Below are 18,739 nucleotides of genomic sequence, written 5' to 3' on the forward strand. Positions count from 1 at the left end.
AGGACTGAGTTTATTCCCAAACATAAAGATGGCCGATGCAGAAGACATGAAGGTAGGAAATGGGAGGTCCAATACGGACCGGACCGTAGTGCTATGTTTGAACATCTTTGTCTGGCAGTGATGTCAAGTGCACTGTGAGAAACAGTTAGAGAAAGAATCCTAAGCGAATCCTCCTAATTGGCTTTCTGCATAGTTAACTTCACTTACAGAGAAAAATGGTTATGGGGCAGGATGCATTGCAAGAAAAGGGCTCATGGGCTCAATTATGTAGCCTATGGAATTTAAGATGCTTTCTTCCATGCTACAAGCAAAAAAATAAAAAAATAAAGAATGAAAAGAAAAAAATGCTTCCCACTGGCAGTAATATGCCAAGGTGAATCTGATAAAAGACCTTATTCTGTGGCCATGATTGCTCCTGTCTGTCAACAGCAGAGCACTTCATATGGGCACACCCCTTGCTGTCACGCAGCTCCATCGCTGGCCTCTGAAGGGGAATGGTTGACAATAGGGCCACAGTATCTTACTTACTGAAAAGGAGAATTAGAATGTTCACCCTGGTTGGGAGAGCCACTTGACCAAAGGCGCATTCACTAGAAAATAAGTAAGTTGTAGGGACACTGAAGCAAGCAAGTCAGCTGATATTTATGTGGCTCCCGGGCACAGCAAAGACACACTGGCCTTCTGAGGTCCTCGACATACAATGGTAAGCGCTACGGCTGTGTGGCTCAGAGCTCAACACCTAGAAATTGGCTTCATTTGATCCGCAGTAGATTCTTGTCAAAAGATGTTTGTTTCAACCTAATTTAAAATCAAGAGCATATACTGCCATATCCTATCAGGCCTTTAATTTAGGAAACCTAGTATTTTCACTCTAAAAATACTGTGCCGTCTAAAAGCCAAATAATTCATGGAATTTAGGGTTAAAGATTTGGTAAAACCTGGGAAAGAACACAGTTAGCAACCACATTGCCTTACAAACAAAACTTAAGCAGCTCAAAATAGCACCATTGCTTTTAAAAATGCAGATAGAGACACAGGAGGTCAATTCATCAGGAGGATGGCTGGACTGGAGCTGCTGCAGTTGTGCCTGCTGCCAGCAGAACAGGAAAGGACAGAAGAAGAGCTGCATAGCTGTCAAGGATCTGCTCTCCACCAACACACCAGGCTTAACCAAAGCTCCTAATGGGAACGCAAAATGCGCTCCTGTGTCCAAGATCAATGACGTCAGGAAGTCAACTCAAGCAAATGTGTCTGAACCACATGTGGGAAGTGATGGCAACTGAATCCTTAGCACAGAGGAGCCTGACTTCAGACTAAGGTGTCATCCCATCATGAGCTCCCTGCTCCACCCTCCCACCTCTCCTCTCTCCCCTCTCTCCCTAACTGGTGCTCTGGCATGGAGTTCGAAACCCAGCTTAGCCACTTTGCACATGCATGATGTGAGAGTTCTGTAACATAGCCTATTTTCTCATCTGCAAATGAAATCATGAATTCACATAACCCAAAGAGAGTGTGTGATGGAGTTTCAAATTCAGTGACTTAATATAAGAGCTGTTGGCTATGACATTTCATCTCACATGTCAGTTTGAGTAAAGCATAGTGTGAGGTTTTTGGCCAAATGCTATTCTGCATGTTCTTTAGCTGCTGTTCATCTAGTTTTCAGATAAAATTGATATTTAACTTGGCCAGCTTTGAGTAAATTAGACTGTACTATGTACTGTTGGCTGTCCAGATTCAGTTGGTTGAAAACCTGAGAGAACAAAGACTGAGCTCTCTTAGAAAGAAAAAAGTCCAGCCAGCTTTGACTTCAAGGCAGAAAGCTTAGGAAGCCTCCAGCTTGCTTGTCTACCTCATAAGAAATTAACCATCAACCCTACATGATATCAGATTATCTTTTATATGTATGCACATATACCAAATTGTATGTATGTACATGATCTCAAATTATATGTGCATATCTATATCTATCTATATCTATCTATCTATCTATATCTATATCTATATATATGACATACATAATTCAACCACACATCTTCTTGGTTATGTATCATATACATAGATTCAGAAACAGAAAACACATATCAAAAAGCCCCTGTCAAAGTTCAGCATGCCCTCATAATACAGTCCAGGTAGAAACTAAGAATAGAACAAACATAGAAACATACCTCAACATATTAAAGACATAGACAACCAGCCAACATTTAGCCAACATCATCCCAAATGGGGAAAAGTGACAGTATTTTCTGTAAAAACAGGAATGAGACAAGGCTGCCAGTCACTCCACTTTCATTCAATACAGTCCTTACAGAAAGTGAGGACAAGCAACGGAACTGGTGCAAATAGCAAAGAAACAAGTGAAATTATCTTTGTAGACAATATGATCCTAGCCTTAAAAACCCTAAGAGTCTACTAGAAATACCCTTAGTATATTAGAAGATTTCATAAAACTGACTGTGCAATATTGACATGTGACAACAACAGAAATAGAAGCTTTTCTATGTACCAGCATCTGCCTTGCCAAAAAGAAGTCGGGGTAGAAAGGAGCTCATTCACAATAGCAACACAAAATAAAAACAAAACCAACCAATCAGATGAACAAAAAATATATCAGGAAAGGAAAGTCTCCTGGGAGGTAAAAAGATGTCTAAAATGAACACTTAAAATCACTGAAGAAAGAAATGGAAAAAGACAAATGAATTGGAAAGTCCTCCCAAATTTATAGATTCAAATTACTAATGTGAAAATGGATATGGTGGCAAAAGTGATCTGCGTATTTGATGTAATCCCCCTCCAAATGCCATAGGACATTCCTCATAGAGCGACAAAAGCAATCCTAAAATTCATAAAGGCCCCAAATAGTCCAGGCAATCCTGAACAGAAAGAATAATGCTGGAGGTCAAACCACAGTAAGGCGCTGGCTCAGAAACACGGGTATACCAAAGGAATCAGACAGAGGACCTAGAAGTACAGCCCAGAGCTATAAACATGTGATTTCCAGTCAGATGGCAAACACATGCACTGGAGAAAACATGGTGTCAGGAAAACTGACACCCACATGTTCAAGAGCAGATGCAGGCCCCTATCTTTCAATCTGTGTGACTATCAATCCAAAGACATGAATAAAAAACCTGAGAGTTGAGGTAGAGAAAAGATATGCCATAGACAGGGTTTCCTGGAAAGGACTCCTGTGGAAATAATAGTAAAAGTTGACACTGAGCTAGGTGTGGTGGCGCACACCTTTAACCCCAGCACTCAGGAGACAGCCAGGCAGATCACTGTGAGTTCGAGGCCAGCCTGGTCTACAAAGTGAGTCCAGGACAGCCAGGGCTACACAGAGAAACCCTGTCTAGAAAAACCACCACCACCACCAACGACGACAAAAAGTTGACACTGTATGAAATGAAAAGGCTTCTCCAGAGCCGTGTGAAGAAACTGTGAGGTAAGGATATGGGATATAGGATGAGGGAAAACCTTTACCAACCAGACACTGAACAGGGAATTCACAGCTAGACTCTATAAAGCGCTCCAGAAATCAGATGCTAATAAGTAGGCAAATGAAGGGGTCCGGCAAGATTTTGAAGGGGACAATGTGACACAGATATAATTTAAAAACTTTGTACATGGGCATTAAGTCACAATGAAAAGACACAAACGGCCAATAAATATATGGAGAGTACCTGATGCCCTTAGCGATCATGGAAATGTAAACTAGAACTACACTAAGATAAGCATTCTTACCATAGTGAGCACAGAAACAAAGGACACGGCATGCCGATGAGGATATGAGAAAGAGTCATCCTTACAGACGGCTGGCTAAAGTGCAAAACTAGTACAGCCACTGTGGAAATCAGGAGAGAGGTTCCTCAAACGCCACACAGAACTAATGCGTCTTCCCTGCGTATGTGCCCAAGTGGACTCTACGTCAGCCTGCTGCAGGGGACTTCCACATCTATCTTCACTGCCTCACTGCAATAGCCAGGATGTAGGACCAGCCTACATGCCCAGCAGCAGGTGACCAGGGGAGGGAAACAATCACATGCAGTGGAGTTTTATTTATGTATGAAGAATGACGGTATGAAAATAGGAGCAGTCCTAGGACACTGAAGGACGGAGTCTAGATGGAGGTGGAGAAGGGGAGGGCAATGAGAGAAGACAAAATGCTATGCTTTCTCTTGATTGCAGAGTATAGGCTTACAAACATGAGTGAGCCTGTGAATCACACACACACACACACACACACACACACACACAGAGAGAGAGAGAGAGAGAGAGAGAGAGAGAGGAGAGAGAGAGAGAGAGAGAGAGGAGAGAGAGAGAGGACGAGAGGAGAGAGAGAGAGAGAGGCAAAACGTAACTGTTTTAGAGGAGGAAGGGGACAAGTGGGGGAGCAGCTGGGAGACCATAAAGGGTAAAGGGAGAAAGGGCAAACACAGATGAAACACAGTAACATGTGAAAATGTCCAATCATACTGAAATCCATTAGTCTGTATGCTAAAAACGCAAAGTCAACTCCATTACACACACCTTTTAACGTAGTACCTAACCATAATGCCTGTTATTTCACTTTATTAATGCAACACACACACACACACACACACACACACACACACACACACACACACAGCATCTAAGCCTTAGCAATCTTGATTAACAATTGAGAAGACAGTGTAGGGAGCTAACATAAGCCAGCTGTTCAAGGGTTTGTACATGCAAACATTTGCCACAACGATGATCCCACACTGAACGGCTAGCAAGGGTTGGTTCAGGCTAAAGAGCAAGGTCCCAGTGTGCTTAGTTCTAACCTACTGTTTTAGTTCCAGGATCCCACACAGGGTGTGTTCTGTATGTAGCTGTCTTTCCTTACGGCCTTTCTGGCTCTGCAGGCCGACACTCTCCTTGTTCCTGATGACTCTAAGCCATCTGGACAGGAGTGGCTGTGTGATTTGCAGAATGTCCCTCATTTGGATTTGTCTGGTAATTTTCTGAATAGTTAGGGATACAGGGATACAGGCTTTGAGGAAGACGCCTGAGATAAGTGCTGTTTCATTGCGTCTGTAGAAGGTACATTCCTAGTAACAATTTGTCGCTGTGGGGTTAACTTCAGACACATAGCTGATGTGGCATTTCTCACGTGAAAAATATAAAGTTTTACTTTTCTGCATTTCCATATTTTTGGAAGGAGATCATTACAAGAGTTATAAAACACTCACCTTAAGAAATTATGACAAATACGTTTGTCTAGACGCATAGACCCCATACTTTGATGTTAGAAATACCTCCAGAAGTGTTTTTGTGGATAGATAGTGCTTTAAATATTTTTAGTATAAGTAAATTACATGTTTACAGTGAAAAACTTTTAAGTGCTTACGAAAATATATCATCCCAGATTTAGAACACTGACATAAACTGCCACAGCTAATATTCTGAGATACTGTCTCAAAATCTAGGGCCCTACTTGAAAAGTTAAAATAAGCCTCTACATATTATATGTCAATTATTACTTACAAGACAACATTAGTTACTCAAACTGTTACCTGTTCTTTGGGGGGGAGAGTATTTTATTCTTTACAGTCTCAGGACTTCAGCACCTGGTATATCCAGCCGTGCCTATGAGGCTAGGGACTTCATGAACTGAGGACTGACTCCCTAAAGAAGTTGACCAGTATAACCTCAGCCTCTTCCTTAGACCACACAGTGTCACTGTGGTGACCTTGAGCTTTGAGAAATTAGATCAGTAAAAGAGTCTGTCCTCACTTAAGACTGCTAGACACAGAGGCTGGAGTCAAATGTTGCCATGGGGCTGTTTATAAATCCATTCGTGTAATATTTTGACATTTAAAAATTTACAAAGCTATTATCTTTTTTCCCCCCAAGCCTCTTGCTTTCAGGACTTTGATTCATTCCTCGTTTTAGAGTTTGGGCACAGGTCCATATTACTTTATTCTGTCATTTGAACCAGGTGCATTTTAGAATTAAGTATTTTCCAGATTTGAACAAGGCACCAGAGCAATAACCTAGTGAATTACACAAACCCACAGCAGAGGCTGGGAAAACACTGGGGACAGACAGCAGCGGCTTCCAGGGCTCATGGCACAGTCAGCACGCTGTCCTCTCGCATGAGTCTTGACGGGGCTGTAGATGGTCCCTCATGTCTGGGTCATGTGAATACCTCCCATGGACCTTTCCATGTCCCTAGCCTCAGTTTATCTCTGGCTGGGGTCATTTCTCAGTTTTCTGGAATGCTAGAAAAATGGAAGTAGTCAAGTTGCAACTTGGGAGACCACCAGGGCCTTGTGTGTCAAATCTCCACAGATAATTCTGATCCAAAGAGCGAATGTAGAAAGATGCTTATTGGTCTGTTCTTGTGGTATTTCCCACAACCTCCCTCCCTGCGGTGCATCATCTCCAGATGGTACATGCCCAGCATTAGGTTTGTATATGGATGAGGGTAAATCTTAGTGCTTCACTTTCCATCCTATATAGCTCTCAGCTGCTCTTGGCTGCTGGTGCCTGTGAGGTCCCTCCTTTCAGACAAGGGCTTTTCAGCATTAGCCAATGTATCCTGTTTAGTTCATCATGTCCTGGCTTATAGCAGGAGGTTGTCAAATTATCTTAAGCTATGTATGTCCAGATCAGAATTCTTGATTTCATTTTCCTTTGAAGTCATAATATATGTATTAAATGCCTTGTGTACTAGCTTCATATTACTATAATAAAACACTTGAGATACTGACTTATTGTAAGAAACATTTATTTGGCTCACCATTTTGGAGGCTCCTGTCTAAGGCCAGCTGGCACCTGTGAGCTGTAGTGATGCATTGCACATCTCAGGCCCCGAGCAATGCTTCTGAGCAGAGCAAACTGCTCACCTCGTGGCTCACAATCTCCTTCAAGGGCAAAACCCCAATGAACTAAAGGCTTTCTGTGAGGCCCCACCTCCCAGAGTGACAACTGGAGGGCCTTTGATGGACACCACTCAATTCACAGCCCTTGGGGGCAGGAACTGTGTACCAGTGAAGGACCTCATTAATCACCACGTGCCATTTGCCAAGCTTGGTCGGAGAGCTCTCAACCTGGGGACTGTGTGGTTATTTTGGCAACAGAACGTTTCGCATTGGATACCTTCCTTTGTATGTATTAGTGACAAATTATCTTCCAGGCACTTACACAGTTGTTTAATTGGAATTGCGTAAATGTTCACAATTCCTAACAACTACAGAATGACTGAGTTATGCAGGACAGAGACTCAGCGGCCTTTATGAATTGCAGCCTGTATGACCTTGCCCACTTGACACTATTGTTCTAGAACACGAATCTCTTCCTTGGTGAACTCCTTCAGAAGTGCTTTAAGATCTTTGCACATTTGGGCGAATGCAGTCAGCACTCAGCAAATCTGCGTTGAGTGGTTAGCACTCGCAGTTAGCGTAACTGCCATTCGGTGGGTGATTTCTGTGTTAGTTACTTTGCCACCCATCAGCCCAAGAAGAAATGATTTTTTTTTTAAACACCAGGACCCCAGTTGAATCACTTTTCAACCCTCCAATCAAGGTATCAGTGATGGGTGAACTATTCTGTTTTCCTTTGCTTGTCACAAATGAAGTAATATAATGTGTTGAATGTCTAATAGGCCCCTTTCAAGCATGGTAACATGACAGTTGGCAAGTGAGCGCTTTTCTACCTAAGGCTCAGGAGCGAATAGCATTCCTTCCTATCTTCCAGGAGAAACAATTACTATATTAAAAACTGCGGCACTAATGGATCTTTCATCCATAACAGATGTGATGTGTAAAGTGTGCATCAATCTCATGGGGTTTCTGGTGCCTCAGCAATGCACACGGTTTTACCTGATAATTGTATTATGACTGCATGATTATCGGCTGGGTGTGTATGGGCAGAGACTCAGGAAGTGGCCAGGCTTGTCCAGATGCTGCCTGCTTTTGAAGCCTTCAGATTTTTTCCTCCAAGGACCAGTGGGTTTACTATGCAACCCGCTCCTAGGCACAAAGCCCTCAGCGCGCAGCCTGTGCTCACCCAGCTGTCTGATGGTGACTTTTGGCGCTTGTCCTCCCAACAGCTTCGAGAGTTTGAAACTTTGAAAGATGCTTCTGTCCTTCTCTAGTGGGCAACTTTTTCCAAAGATGGGCTACAGGGTTCTGGGCGTGGCTAGAAAACAATGATGTGTTTACTGCGCCTCTTGGCTGCCAGTGACAAAAACAAAACAAAAGCAAAAACAAAACTTAAATAAGCCAAAGTGAGAGATAAGGGTTTATAGATGTTATGCATGAGCCACAGAGCGGGGGACGCTGGCTTCCAACATGGCTGGCCACTGGACCAGGAATCAGCCCAGGCTTCAAGGTTCCTGTACAATCTATTTTTTTTCTCTCAGAGTCTTGGTCTCATTCCTCTGGGGATATGACAGGACATCCGCGGGACCATATTCCAAACACTCTACCACCCAAAGGACAAATAGTTTTGGTCAGCAGTGCTAATAAGGAAAAAATATAATGAAAATCTGGGAAGCGGTTCGGATGGCTCTCCTTGGGCCTTGGGACAATTATGGTTTTCTTATCATAATCTGACTTTGTAATCGGCCTCTGTGGTCAGAGGGCAAGAGCTGACCCCAACAGAGGTAAGGCTAGCTTATGTGAATTTACATTTCTTACACAATGTATATGTGTGAGCACATGCTAACACATGTTTGTATTAGGAAAGTGGAAATCATTCCAGAAGCACAGGTTCATGTATATATTGCATACATGTATATGTTTAATGTATACATATATAGTATGTAGTTAATGTGTATGGATGCACCCCCACACACACTCTCAGTATACGCGTGTTATTGCCTATAAGTGTAACTGTGACCTTTCCCTTTCTGGGGATCTCATTCACATCGTAGGTCATAATAACCAGTCAACGCATTTTCAGTTTTCTACGGTCTATATAACTATGTAACTATTGTCTATATTTCTATAACTAGACAGAGCTTGTTTGACTCTAGGCAAACCGGCCCTGGCATTACCCAGTGAGTGTTTAGTTCTCATCCCGGGTAAATCAGAGCTATGTGCATGCCTACTGTAGCCCTTGGCATAGAGTGCCCACGTTAGGGCAACAGAAGGGAGCATGATTAAAAGCGACACCCTGTGTGGCTTACAGGGGTGAGGTGAAGCCACTCCATGCCAGACCAGCAGCCAATCAGTGGCGACGAGATTAGAATGGAAGGGAGTGGGTCAATGGAAGTGCACCACACTTATACAATACCAGGTGATTTGGTTGTCAATACAGCATCAGTGGCTCACTGGGGTTTGGGGGAGTAGCGCCTTGCTCACAGGGCACAGCAGAGGCTTAGGGCAGACTGTGCAGCTTTCCCCTTGTTCTTTTTCCTGTATTCTCCATGTTCTCTACCTGTTTCATCCTGCTCCTGAGCACCTGCCCTAGAGCCATTTCTGTTTCTGAGATAAAACACCCTGACAGGAAGCACCCTGGAGAGGAGGGCTTTATCATGGCAGGGAAGCAAGGCAGCAGGAGCAGAAAACAACCAGTCACACTGCACTCTCAGTCTAAGCCTCTCTTCCTGGGTGATTCTAAGTTTTGCCAAGTTGGCATTTAAAGCTAAGCATCATGGTACCAGTCTCACATGCCCCAAGGTCACCCTGGAGTTATCTCAACCCTCAGTGATGTCAACCTTCACACATTTAGTCCTACTTTGTCTTGAGATTTTTTTTTTTTTTTTGATTGAGAGCTGCTATCTCACACAACCTGCCTGAGAAATCAAATCATCCTTCCTCCACTCAACAAGTACATGCCCTCAAGCTGGTGGGGAAAAAAAATGATAGTGCTTAAAATGACAAATCCAATGTGCACTTGTCAAATGAGTGATCTTCATGATACATTAATTTGTTTCTTTCTGTAAGGCAACTTAAGAGTTGAAATTTCTTGTTCTTTACAATTACACAAATGGGAATCATCTTCAAATTTTAATTAACTATTAAATTGATCAGTTCAAAATTTTGAGAGAATACATTTGCATATAATTGCTCTCCATACTTATGTAAAAATCTAAAGCCTATATACCCAAACATAAAAAACCCATTCACGCCAGCCTTAGTTACAAGTGCACATTTATCTGAATGTGGTAAGCATATTCTTTTATTGCCTGGAAAGTCAGCTTTGTTCCTTAATTGTTACAATAACCACAATTTAGGACATTCTATTGCAACACCAATATGTTATGTGCATCTCTAATTAGACTTAACATGGGCTGTCACAGGAACTGATACAAAGTATTCATATTTTGTCTACCCCGGGCTAAGATTCTGTTTTAAAAGAGATAAACTTCAGCCTAGTTGAATCGCTAAGAGACTGAAAACACAGCCCCATCCTTGACTGCTGTGTTCTGGATACCCAGACGTCTCCCTGAGCGCTGTGGGAAAGGACCCTTTTCCCCAAACACCAGCCGTCCTCTCTCAGCCCTAGCACTTTCTGGTTCTCTTACCAGGTCTGGGAGAGATGTCTGCCCTGAAACTGATTACCAGAAATCTCTAGCTACAGCCTCCTGTTCATCGTCATCAGTGCTTGACTCTCCAGCAGCCAATGGGGATGACTTACAGGTGGGCTGGCCTGGGCAAAGAATGTCTTTACACAATGTTACACCACATAAAAGCCCAACACAGTGACTGAGACAATTGTAGGAAACTAAGATTAGAACCCAGCCCAAAGTGAATTTCTCTTTCTCTTTCCCTTTCAATTGCCATGATCTCAGCAGAAGGAACAATGGTGCCTTGAAACAAATTTTCAAGTGTCTAGATCATTTGTCCTTGCCCAGACTACAATTGATAATTTAAAGGTAATGTTTAGAATTCTTATGGGGGAAAAAAATCTCTTAAAGAATAATGCCAAGTGTAAATCTGTGTGGGGTTTTTTTAAACCACCATGGGTGACATGCTTTTTAAATCATCTTGAGGGGCTGGAGAGATGGCTCAGAGGTTAAGAGCACCAGCTGCTCTTCCAAAGGTCCTGAGTTCAATTCCCAGCAACCACATGGTGGTTCAAAACCATCTACGATGTGAACTGATACCCTCTTCTGGCCTGTGGGTGTATATGCAGGCAGAACACTGTATGCATAATAAATAAATAAATCTTTTTTTTAAAAAAAAAATCATGTTCAATGTCAGTTGATAATATGGTCACTTTGTCCTAACATCATAGAATGGTTCTTTAGATTTAGTCTTGATAAAAATGTTTATATGTTAGAATTTTTAAAATACCATGGGATGCTTAAAAATTCTAATGTACTTAATATTATGATTTACCATGAGATCTTGGAGAGGAACATGAAAGGAAAGGTTATGGTTTAACAGTAATATGTATGTGTGACGTTGTCAAGAAGCAGATTATGCTGATTAGTTTTTATTGTTAACGTGACACAACTACCTGGGGAGAGAGGACCTCAATTCAAGAATGGCCAGGTCAGACTGGCCTATGGCAACATCTGTGAAAGATTCCTGGTTAATGACTGATAGGTGGAGTTTAGGCAGCACTATTCCTAGGCAGGGCAGAACCTGGCTGAGTTGTAAAGAAGCTGGCTGAGCAAACTGGAAAGCAAGCTAGGATAAGCAGTGTTTCTCACTAGTCTCTGCTTCCTTTCTTGCTTGATTTCCTGTCCTGCCTATAATCATGAGGTTTAAGCTGAAACAAACCATTCTTTAACAAAAAAAAATAATAAATGAGGTTGCATCATGGATAGTGATGCTTCCACACTTATTTGATTGCCAAGACAGTCTCTACCCCCCTGTGAAATCCACTCTCACCTCAAGAAGGGTGTGCACTGGTTCTTTATATGATAGCCTCTGTACAGTGTTTCCCTGGGACGAGTGCGTGAGGTAGTGTGAGATAGGATGAAAAGGCCTTCAAGAAGTCATAGAGCTAAGTAGTTGCATCAGTGTTCTGAGACCCTCAAGTCATGACGACTGAAAGTGCAGAAAAGGAAGCACCTCCCTTTGCTGCCCCCTCAGAAAGGGACATGACCAACACCCACATCAATGTACAGACTAACCTAAGGGAAGCATGATTATTTAATTGTAATTTTACATGATATAAGGACTGTCTTGGTTACTTTCCTCACATCTGTGACCAAATACCTGGAGATATGAGACTTAGGAGAGGAAGGATTTATTTTGGCTCACAGTTTGGGAGGGCACAACGCACCATGGCAGCATAGGCAGGACAGAACTTAAAGCAACAGGAAGAAGCGTTTGGGACTACTCCAAAATTCAATTCACAAATAATTAGACAAATCAAAGGGTTTTACTATCTAGCGGTGTATTTCGCATGAGTGTAATTCATGAGATACATTATCCATGTGTCCCATTTTCAGCCGGTGACAGGACTGGTGAAGTGATTAACCCATGCTTCAGAGTTATAGACTATTAAGTGACAGCAAAAGATAAAAAAACGAGAGACAAGAGTGAGGCGAGCTCTTCTAAAAGACACATTTTTACACAGGTAATCAATTTATCAGGACACTCAACAAATTCAAGGAAGAGACTTTCAAAAGTTAATTTAAAACTAATTAGAGGATACACATCAAGGACTCTGAGGAATTTATATATTATTAATGCTGCCTCCCTCAACTACACAGGTCTAATAAACAGCCTATAAATCCTGGAGATACAGAAACCATGTGCAAAGGGTGAAAAAACAGAAAGCAACATTCAGACATACCACTGGCCAAAAGAGCTGTGTGCCAGCCACCCTTCTCTCCAGGGTGTTTACAAAATAGCAGTCCACCAAGAATTTGTCCCCAAATTCTCCTCAGGTGTGTGTGACACTGGGGCTTAACTGTATCTTTGTTACCAACAACGCAAACAGGCCTGGACTTTGCATCAATACCACTGTGTCTCACACTTACTCCATCCCACAAAAAGGACTGTGAAAACAGTCTCGCCACCCCGTATGTTTCACGTTATTTTTGAGGATTCCCCTCCCCCCCACTGTACTTTATGAGACAGATGCTTGCTAGTGAAATTCTGAAGACAGGTCTGCAGGACTTGGCTCAGTAAGTACTTTCCATGTGAGTATGCACACCTAAGTTAGATTCCCAAGAATTCACACTAAAAATAAAAAATAAAAAATAAAAATAAATAAAAAAAGACTACTGTTCATGGTGTTCCCTGAACATGACAGGGCCACTGTACATAAGAACATGCAGAGGCTGTAGCACACTCATGAACAAGCCAATAGTACTCAGTGAGGTTTTAAAAGGAGCACATGAAGTTGGAGGGGATCTCATCAAAACACACAGTATACATGTATTAAACTGTCAAACAGAAAATATTTAAGTTTGGTTCAATGGCACATGCTAGTGACTCCAGCACTGGGGAGGCAGAAATTAGTGGATCTAGGGCTCCCTGCTCAGTCAGCCTACTGTTTGGTGAGTTCAAGACCAGGGAGAGACCTCACCTCAAAATCAAAACAAAACAAAAAGTGGATAGATCCTGAAGATCAGATCCTAAAGTTGTCCAATATTGTCTCCTAGCTTCCACATGCATGTGGGCAGGTATGCGCTTGGATACGCACATACGCACATGCCCACGTGCGTGCCTGCACGCGCGCGCGCGCGCACACACACACACACACACAGAGAGAGAGAGAGAGAGAGAGAGAGAGAGAGAGAGAGAGAGAGAGAATTCTAGCCTGGTGTACACTTCTTGGCTGTCAATATTCGGCTACCCTCTTCTGGGACACCAATTGGCTACAAAGATTTAAAAGTTCAGCGATCACAGGATTTAAATGGCTTTAACCCCTTTAAATGTGGAAAGATGTTAAATCCCATTATCTCTGCAGCCACTGCAAATGTTAAAATTCAGCTTGGCCTTTTTTAGCTCTAGGTCTGAGGATTACAGAGTTATAAAGAGACAAATTTTTTTCAAATTCTATAAAGAGCTGTCCCCAGCCAGGTGGACCTACAGGAAAAAAGCCAGTCGGTTCTCCAGCTGGTGGGCACTGATCAGAGCATCTAAATGGACAGATATGTACACTAGGCTCCAAACCACCAGGAAAACAGGTAATTGCTTCCTCAGCTCCATAGGAGGCCAGTGATTTGGTGGTTTGATGTGAGAGGGGAGTGAAAAATTTCAGACATGTGCCAGGAGGTCTCTAAGAATAAGAAAACAGAAAATGTTGTCAGGCACCCAGAGAATCTCAGTGGGACAGAGTGGGTAGATGTAATGACTCGGAAGCCATCTTGTTCCTACTGGAAAACAGTTGCCATGGATACCCTCCTAGGTAACCCTCTCATGCCTTACCTCTTGGGTCCTCACATTTATGTATCCATAGTGAGTTCGAAGAGGCTGCCGGAATGTGTAGGACAGAGGGATCCATCTGGGTTCAGGTTGTCCAAAGCAGTTCAGCAGCAAAGGGAAAGTTGTGTCATGGACAAGGCGCATGGCTAACAGCAGGAGGCACAGGGCTATGAAGCTCACCACAAACACAGACTTCTTCTGCAACGAAGAGAAGAAGAAAAGGAGGAAGAATTGAGTGGCCTCGACCCAGCAGCAGTCACAGGGGCGGGGCAGGGTCTCCTTCTTTGTCTCTCAGAAAAATCAGAGGATTCTGACTTTTAGGACAGTTTGGCTGGAGTGGGGTGGGGTGGGAGCCAGAGGGGCATCACTTGGCGAGCAGGTGGCCTTTATGTGCCAGCTGCTGAGAGCAGGCAGAGCCTTCTTCTCCTCTTCTAGCCTGCCTCCCTCTTTCTTCCCTACTCAAAGATGTTTCCAGTCATAGGAGATGGTTCCCCCCCTACGCCCCGCCAATCCATTCACCACTCACCTGGCAGCACCAGCAAAGGTACAAAGCCTCATCATTCCCCGCTTTGCACTTTTCTCACAGTGTAATTATGGCAATTTTTTTCCCTACCACATGCTTCCCAGTTCCTGAAGCCCCAGGATGTGCTTCTCACGCTCTCTTTAGCCACGCCCTCTGTACAGTGGTACCCTTTAAACCGTACAGGTACCTAACCAACACTTGAGGGAAATGCACGATTTTTTTTTTCACATCATGGCTGACCCAGCTTCATTCCCATCTCATACTTCTGGGTCTGTTTCTAGAAGTTTCTATCAACAGAAAAACTTCACCTGTGCACTCCATGTAAATTGGACATGTTAAGCACAGTTAACAGTCCAAGACCATCATTCCTTTGGATGTACCAAGAAGAGGGAAAGCTAGAGCCACTGTACCTGGCCACCGAGGAAGAGTGGGGATATATACTTGAGATGGAGCTTGATAAAATGCATGTTTGATTGGTAGAGACATGTGAGCAGGTCTTTCCAGATGGAAGAAGCCGGCACAGAAACAAGAAAGTGTAGGTTATTCATAGGAACCAATCATTCTCTCTTACTGTGTAGAACACAGACAGAATGCTGGAAACACAAGTGATAACTACAGTGAGCCACCAGGGGCGCCATGCTCAGATGTGCATCCTGAGTCTGGGGGCTGGCAGAGAGCCAAAGCATTGCTCACTTGTTGGATTTTTCTATTGGTGGGGGAGGCCTGTCATAGTCCAGCAGCGTGTATGGTGCTTTGGGGCAGGGGGAGTAGGTGGTTAAAAAATGAGTGAGAGGCGAGTCCATTCAGTACAGAGCGAAAGACGGAAACGGGCAGTGAGGAGAAGCCATGTGAGGCTTGACATCCTCAGCTGAGACGTAAGAGCTGAGTCTATCTGATAGAACACTAGTGGCAGACACAAAGAGGCAGCCTTGAGCCTAGATAGCTGCGACATACAAGGTACTAACACAGTGAAAGGCCCCTGACCACTGGAAGTGGGGCTTGACCTCCATGCCATCGTCAAAAATAAACAAAGACAGCCTGAGCTTCTGCAAATGAGTGCTTCTGCCGTCATCATGGCTGGGTTTGGGGCAGTTAAGTGCCAGCGTAATTAGCTCCAGAATCTCCAGAGAAAAGAAAGAAGCCTCAGAGCAGAGCTGCTCCATGCTGGGCCACGGCTCAGCCCAGGCACAGGCACCCAGATGTCACCAGCACTTCCTAAAGTCTTTATTTCTGCTCAGCTCCTGCAACTTATAAAACCCACATTCCTCCTTTAGCCAGCCTAATTTTCTAATCACTCGAGAGTCCCCTGAGCTCTGCCTCCTCAGAACCCCTTATCTCCCCACTAACCCGGCCTTACCTCATTTAACCTTCTAATCATGAAGAAACGTTTTAATTTGCTCTTCCCTGGAATCATTGTGTCCACAACCCTACAATGTGTCAAGGTAACAGCGTAAATGAGGTGATGGATGCCACAAGTTTAAAGGGGCATGGGCCAGAAGAGACGGGTAAATAAAAGCAGAGAGGCCAGTCACCATTCAGCAGACAGTTAAGAATGCCTTTCTTTTTCTGTCACCCTCCACACCAGCAGCTTCTCGGAAGGAGACCAGCTGTAATCTGTGCTCTTGTCAACTTCGGAACCCAGCAAGGCTCTCTGCATGGCTGGGGGTCCAGGGACAAAGGCATAGAGGGCCCTTCTGAATCCACCACTCGCAACAGCAATGCATACATAATGCATACAGGACACAAAAATAAACCAACCCCCTTTGAGAGAAATTTCAAAACAGGATGAAGACACAGTGCCGAAAAGCCTGTGGCACTGGAATCTATGTCTGTGTCCTGGGACTATCAAAGGAAAACGATAACAAGCAAAGAGTGGGTGGGCCACTGGGTGGAGAGCAGGCACCTCGCCTCCGCACTGCGCCCAGAAGTGTATTCACAGGGGCCAGACCGCCAGCTCCACCTCTGTCATGAAAGTACCCCATCACAAAGCACCCCGAAACTTCACTAGAGAAGGCGTAACTTTAATCTCTGCAACATAAGAACAAGACCTGACACAACTGTATTCTCCAGCAATCACTTCTGCCTCATCATAGGCAGCAAAGACCATGGCTGAGGCGCTCCAGCACACACACAGCTACGTGCAGGCAGTGAGCATATATGTTTACTGAGTACCAATACACATGACCCACATGAATGTAGCCACGCCTTGGAGCTTGTACCCCACTGTAGACTAGGAAAGATGTTGAAAAAGAAAGTTAAATCAACCAGGCAGAATAGGCTCCAAAGAGTCATAGTTTAATACAGCTGACAAGGAAAGGGGACAATGAAATGGGATTGTGTCAAAGGGTAAGTTACGGGGAACAGCATGGGTGAGTGAAGAGCGCAGAAAAAAAAAAAAAAAAAAAAAAAAAAAAAAAAAAAAAAAAAAAGAGGTGTGGTGGTTATAGGAGGGACAGTGCTGGCCATGCCGGTCTGAGCTGATATCATTCAAATAAGGTCCCCAAGGATGGGGGAGGGGTGAGCAGCCCTAAGGTGGAAGGGCATTCCAGCTAGAGGGAAGAGCAATTGCATGGGCCACTGTTTTGTCAGAAGCCATCGAGACGTTTGATTAAAAGGCTTCTATGTACTCCATTAGTGGTAGGTTGCACTAAACAGATCATAAGCTAATTTATTCTGCATTTGCCATGTGATAACCACGATGTTGAGTGAATCAACACTCAGAAGATCAGTTTCACAGGCAGCAACTGACACAGAAGCAGTCAGAACAACTTTAAGATAAAACAGCCACCAATTAGGCTTGAAAGGACAAAAATGAGTACCTGTCAGTCGACGATGTGAAAGGCTTGATTCAACAGATACTTCACGCTACACAGAACACACAAAAATAAAGTAACCACCCCGCCAGGTGTATGGAGATTAAACTTGGAGCACGGTTTGAGGCACCAGTGAACACTCTAAAAGTGAAAGACACTATTAGAGTGTAACTGCCTGTTGTTAAATTCTTTTGTGTAAGCACAGACGTGCAGGGATATGTATTTGTGCATGCACACGGAAGCCAAAGGTCACAGGAGACACTCCACCTGATCACTCTCCACACACTGCTTTGAGACAAGGTCCCTCACTGAATGCAGAGCTTACTGTCTCAGCTAGTGTTGCTAGGCACAGACCCCAGAGCCCTCCTGTCTCTGCTGTCTCTCCCCAGAACTGATATGAGAGGCCTATGCCTTCTTTGCTTTTTACATGGGTTCTGGGGACCAGACTTGGGTGCTCATGCCTGTGACAAGCATGTCGCCAACACACCCACCTCCACAGCTCTTGGCTGCTGCATTTTTGATGGGTATTATAGCTAGTGGGGTGGGCCCCCATTAAGCCCTGTGAAATGCATGATAAAAGACTAGAGAGACCTTTCTCCAATGTTCCAAGCAGCTGCAAACCCTTGAATTACTTGGGGCAACTCATCCTTACCAGCTCAGAAAGGATGCCACACTGTGCCAAGTAGATCTGACAAATTGCCTTAGGGGAAGTTTATTCCTTCCTTGTTCTTCATCTGGGGGAAGTGGGGAGGGGCTGTTAGCAGCTGAGACATTCAGAATCTAATCCCCTCTGTACTGAAAAAAAATCTACATCAGAAAATGTGACATTACAGTTGCTCGCTCTCTAGAGCTGGAATATAATTCATCAGGCTTTATAGCAGAAATACCTATTTCAAAGTAGACTTCATGGAGAGCTCATGATGAAGGGAAGGAACACAGGCCCAGAAGTGTGCACCTCCTGAACTCACCGGCCATATTAAGTGATACCTTCATCCTTCCTATCTCAGAATTAACCATTCACCATGCAACACAAACTTTGTTAACCTAGGCAGCAGCTAACGATTTTTCAGACCTGCTCCTTCCTAAACAATAACCTGAAT

General features: G+C 43.7%; 1 protein-coding gene across 5 annotated transcripts in view; it reads right to left on the reverse strand.

The window, feature by feature from the left end:
- St6galnac3 (ST6 N-acetylgalactosaminide alpha-2,6-sialyltransferase 3) overlaps positions 1-18,739 on the reverse strand; it is a 491,799-nt gene that overhangs the window by 273,041 nt on the left and 200,019 nt on the right. For 3 of the 5 annotated variants that reach the window (XM_051165947.1, XM_051165948.1, XM_051165951.1), the window contains exon 2: positions 14,307-14,501. In XM_051165947.1, coding sequence (XP_051021904.1) covers positions 14,307-14,501 — 195 coding nt within the window. Of the gene's footprint in view, positions 1-14,306; positions 14,502-18,291; positions 18,435-18,739 lie in introns of all 5 variants that reach the window. The other 2 variants (XM_051165950.1, XM_051165949.1) reach the window with 2 other exon arrangements.

The sequence above is a fragment of the Acomys russatus genome, chromosome 23 (assembly GCF_903995435.1).
Source record: "Acomys russatus chromosome 23, mAcoRus1.1, whole genome shotgun sequence".
Taxonomy (NCBI): Eukaryota; Metazoa; Chordata; class Mammalia; order Rodentia; family Muridae; genus Acomys; species Acomys russatus.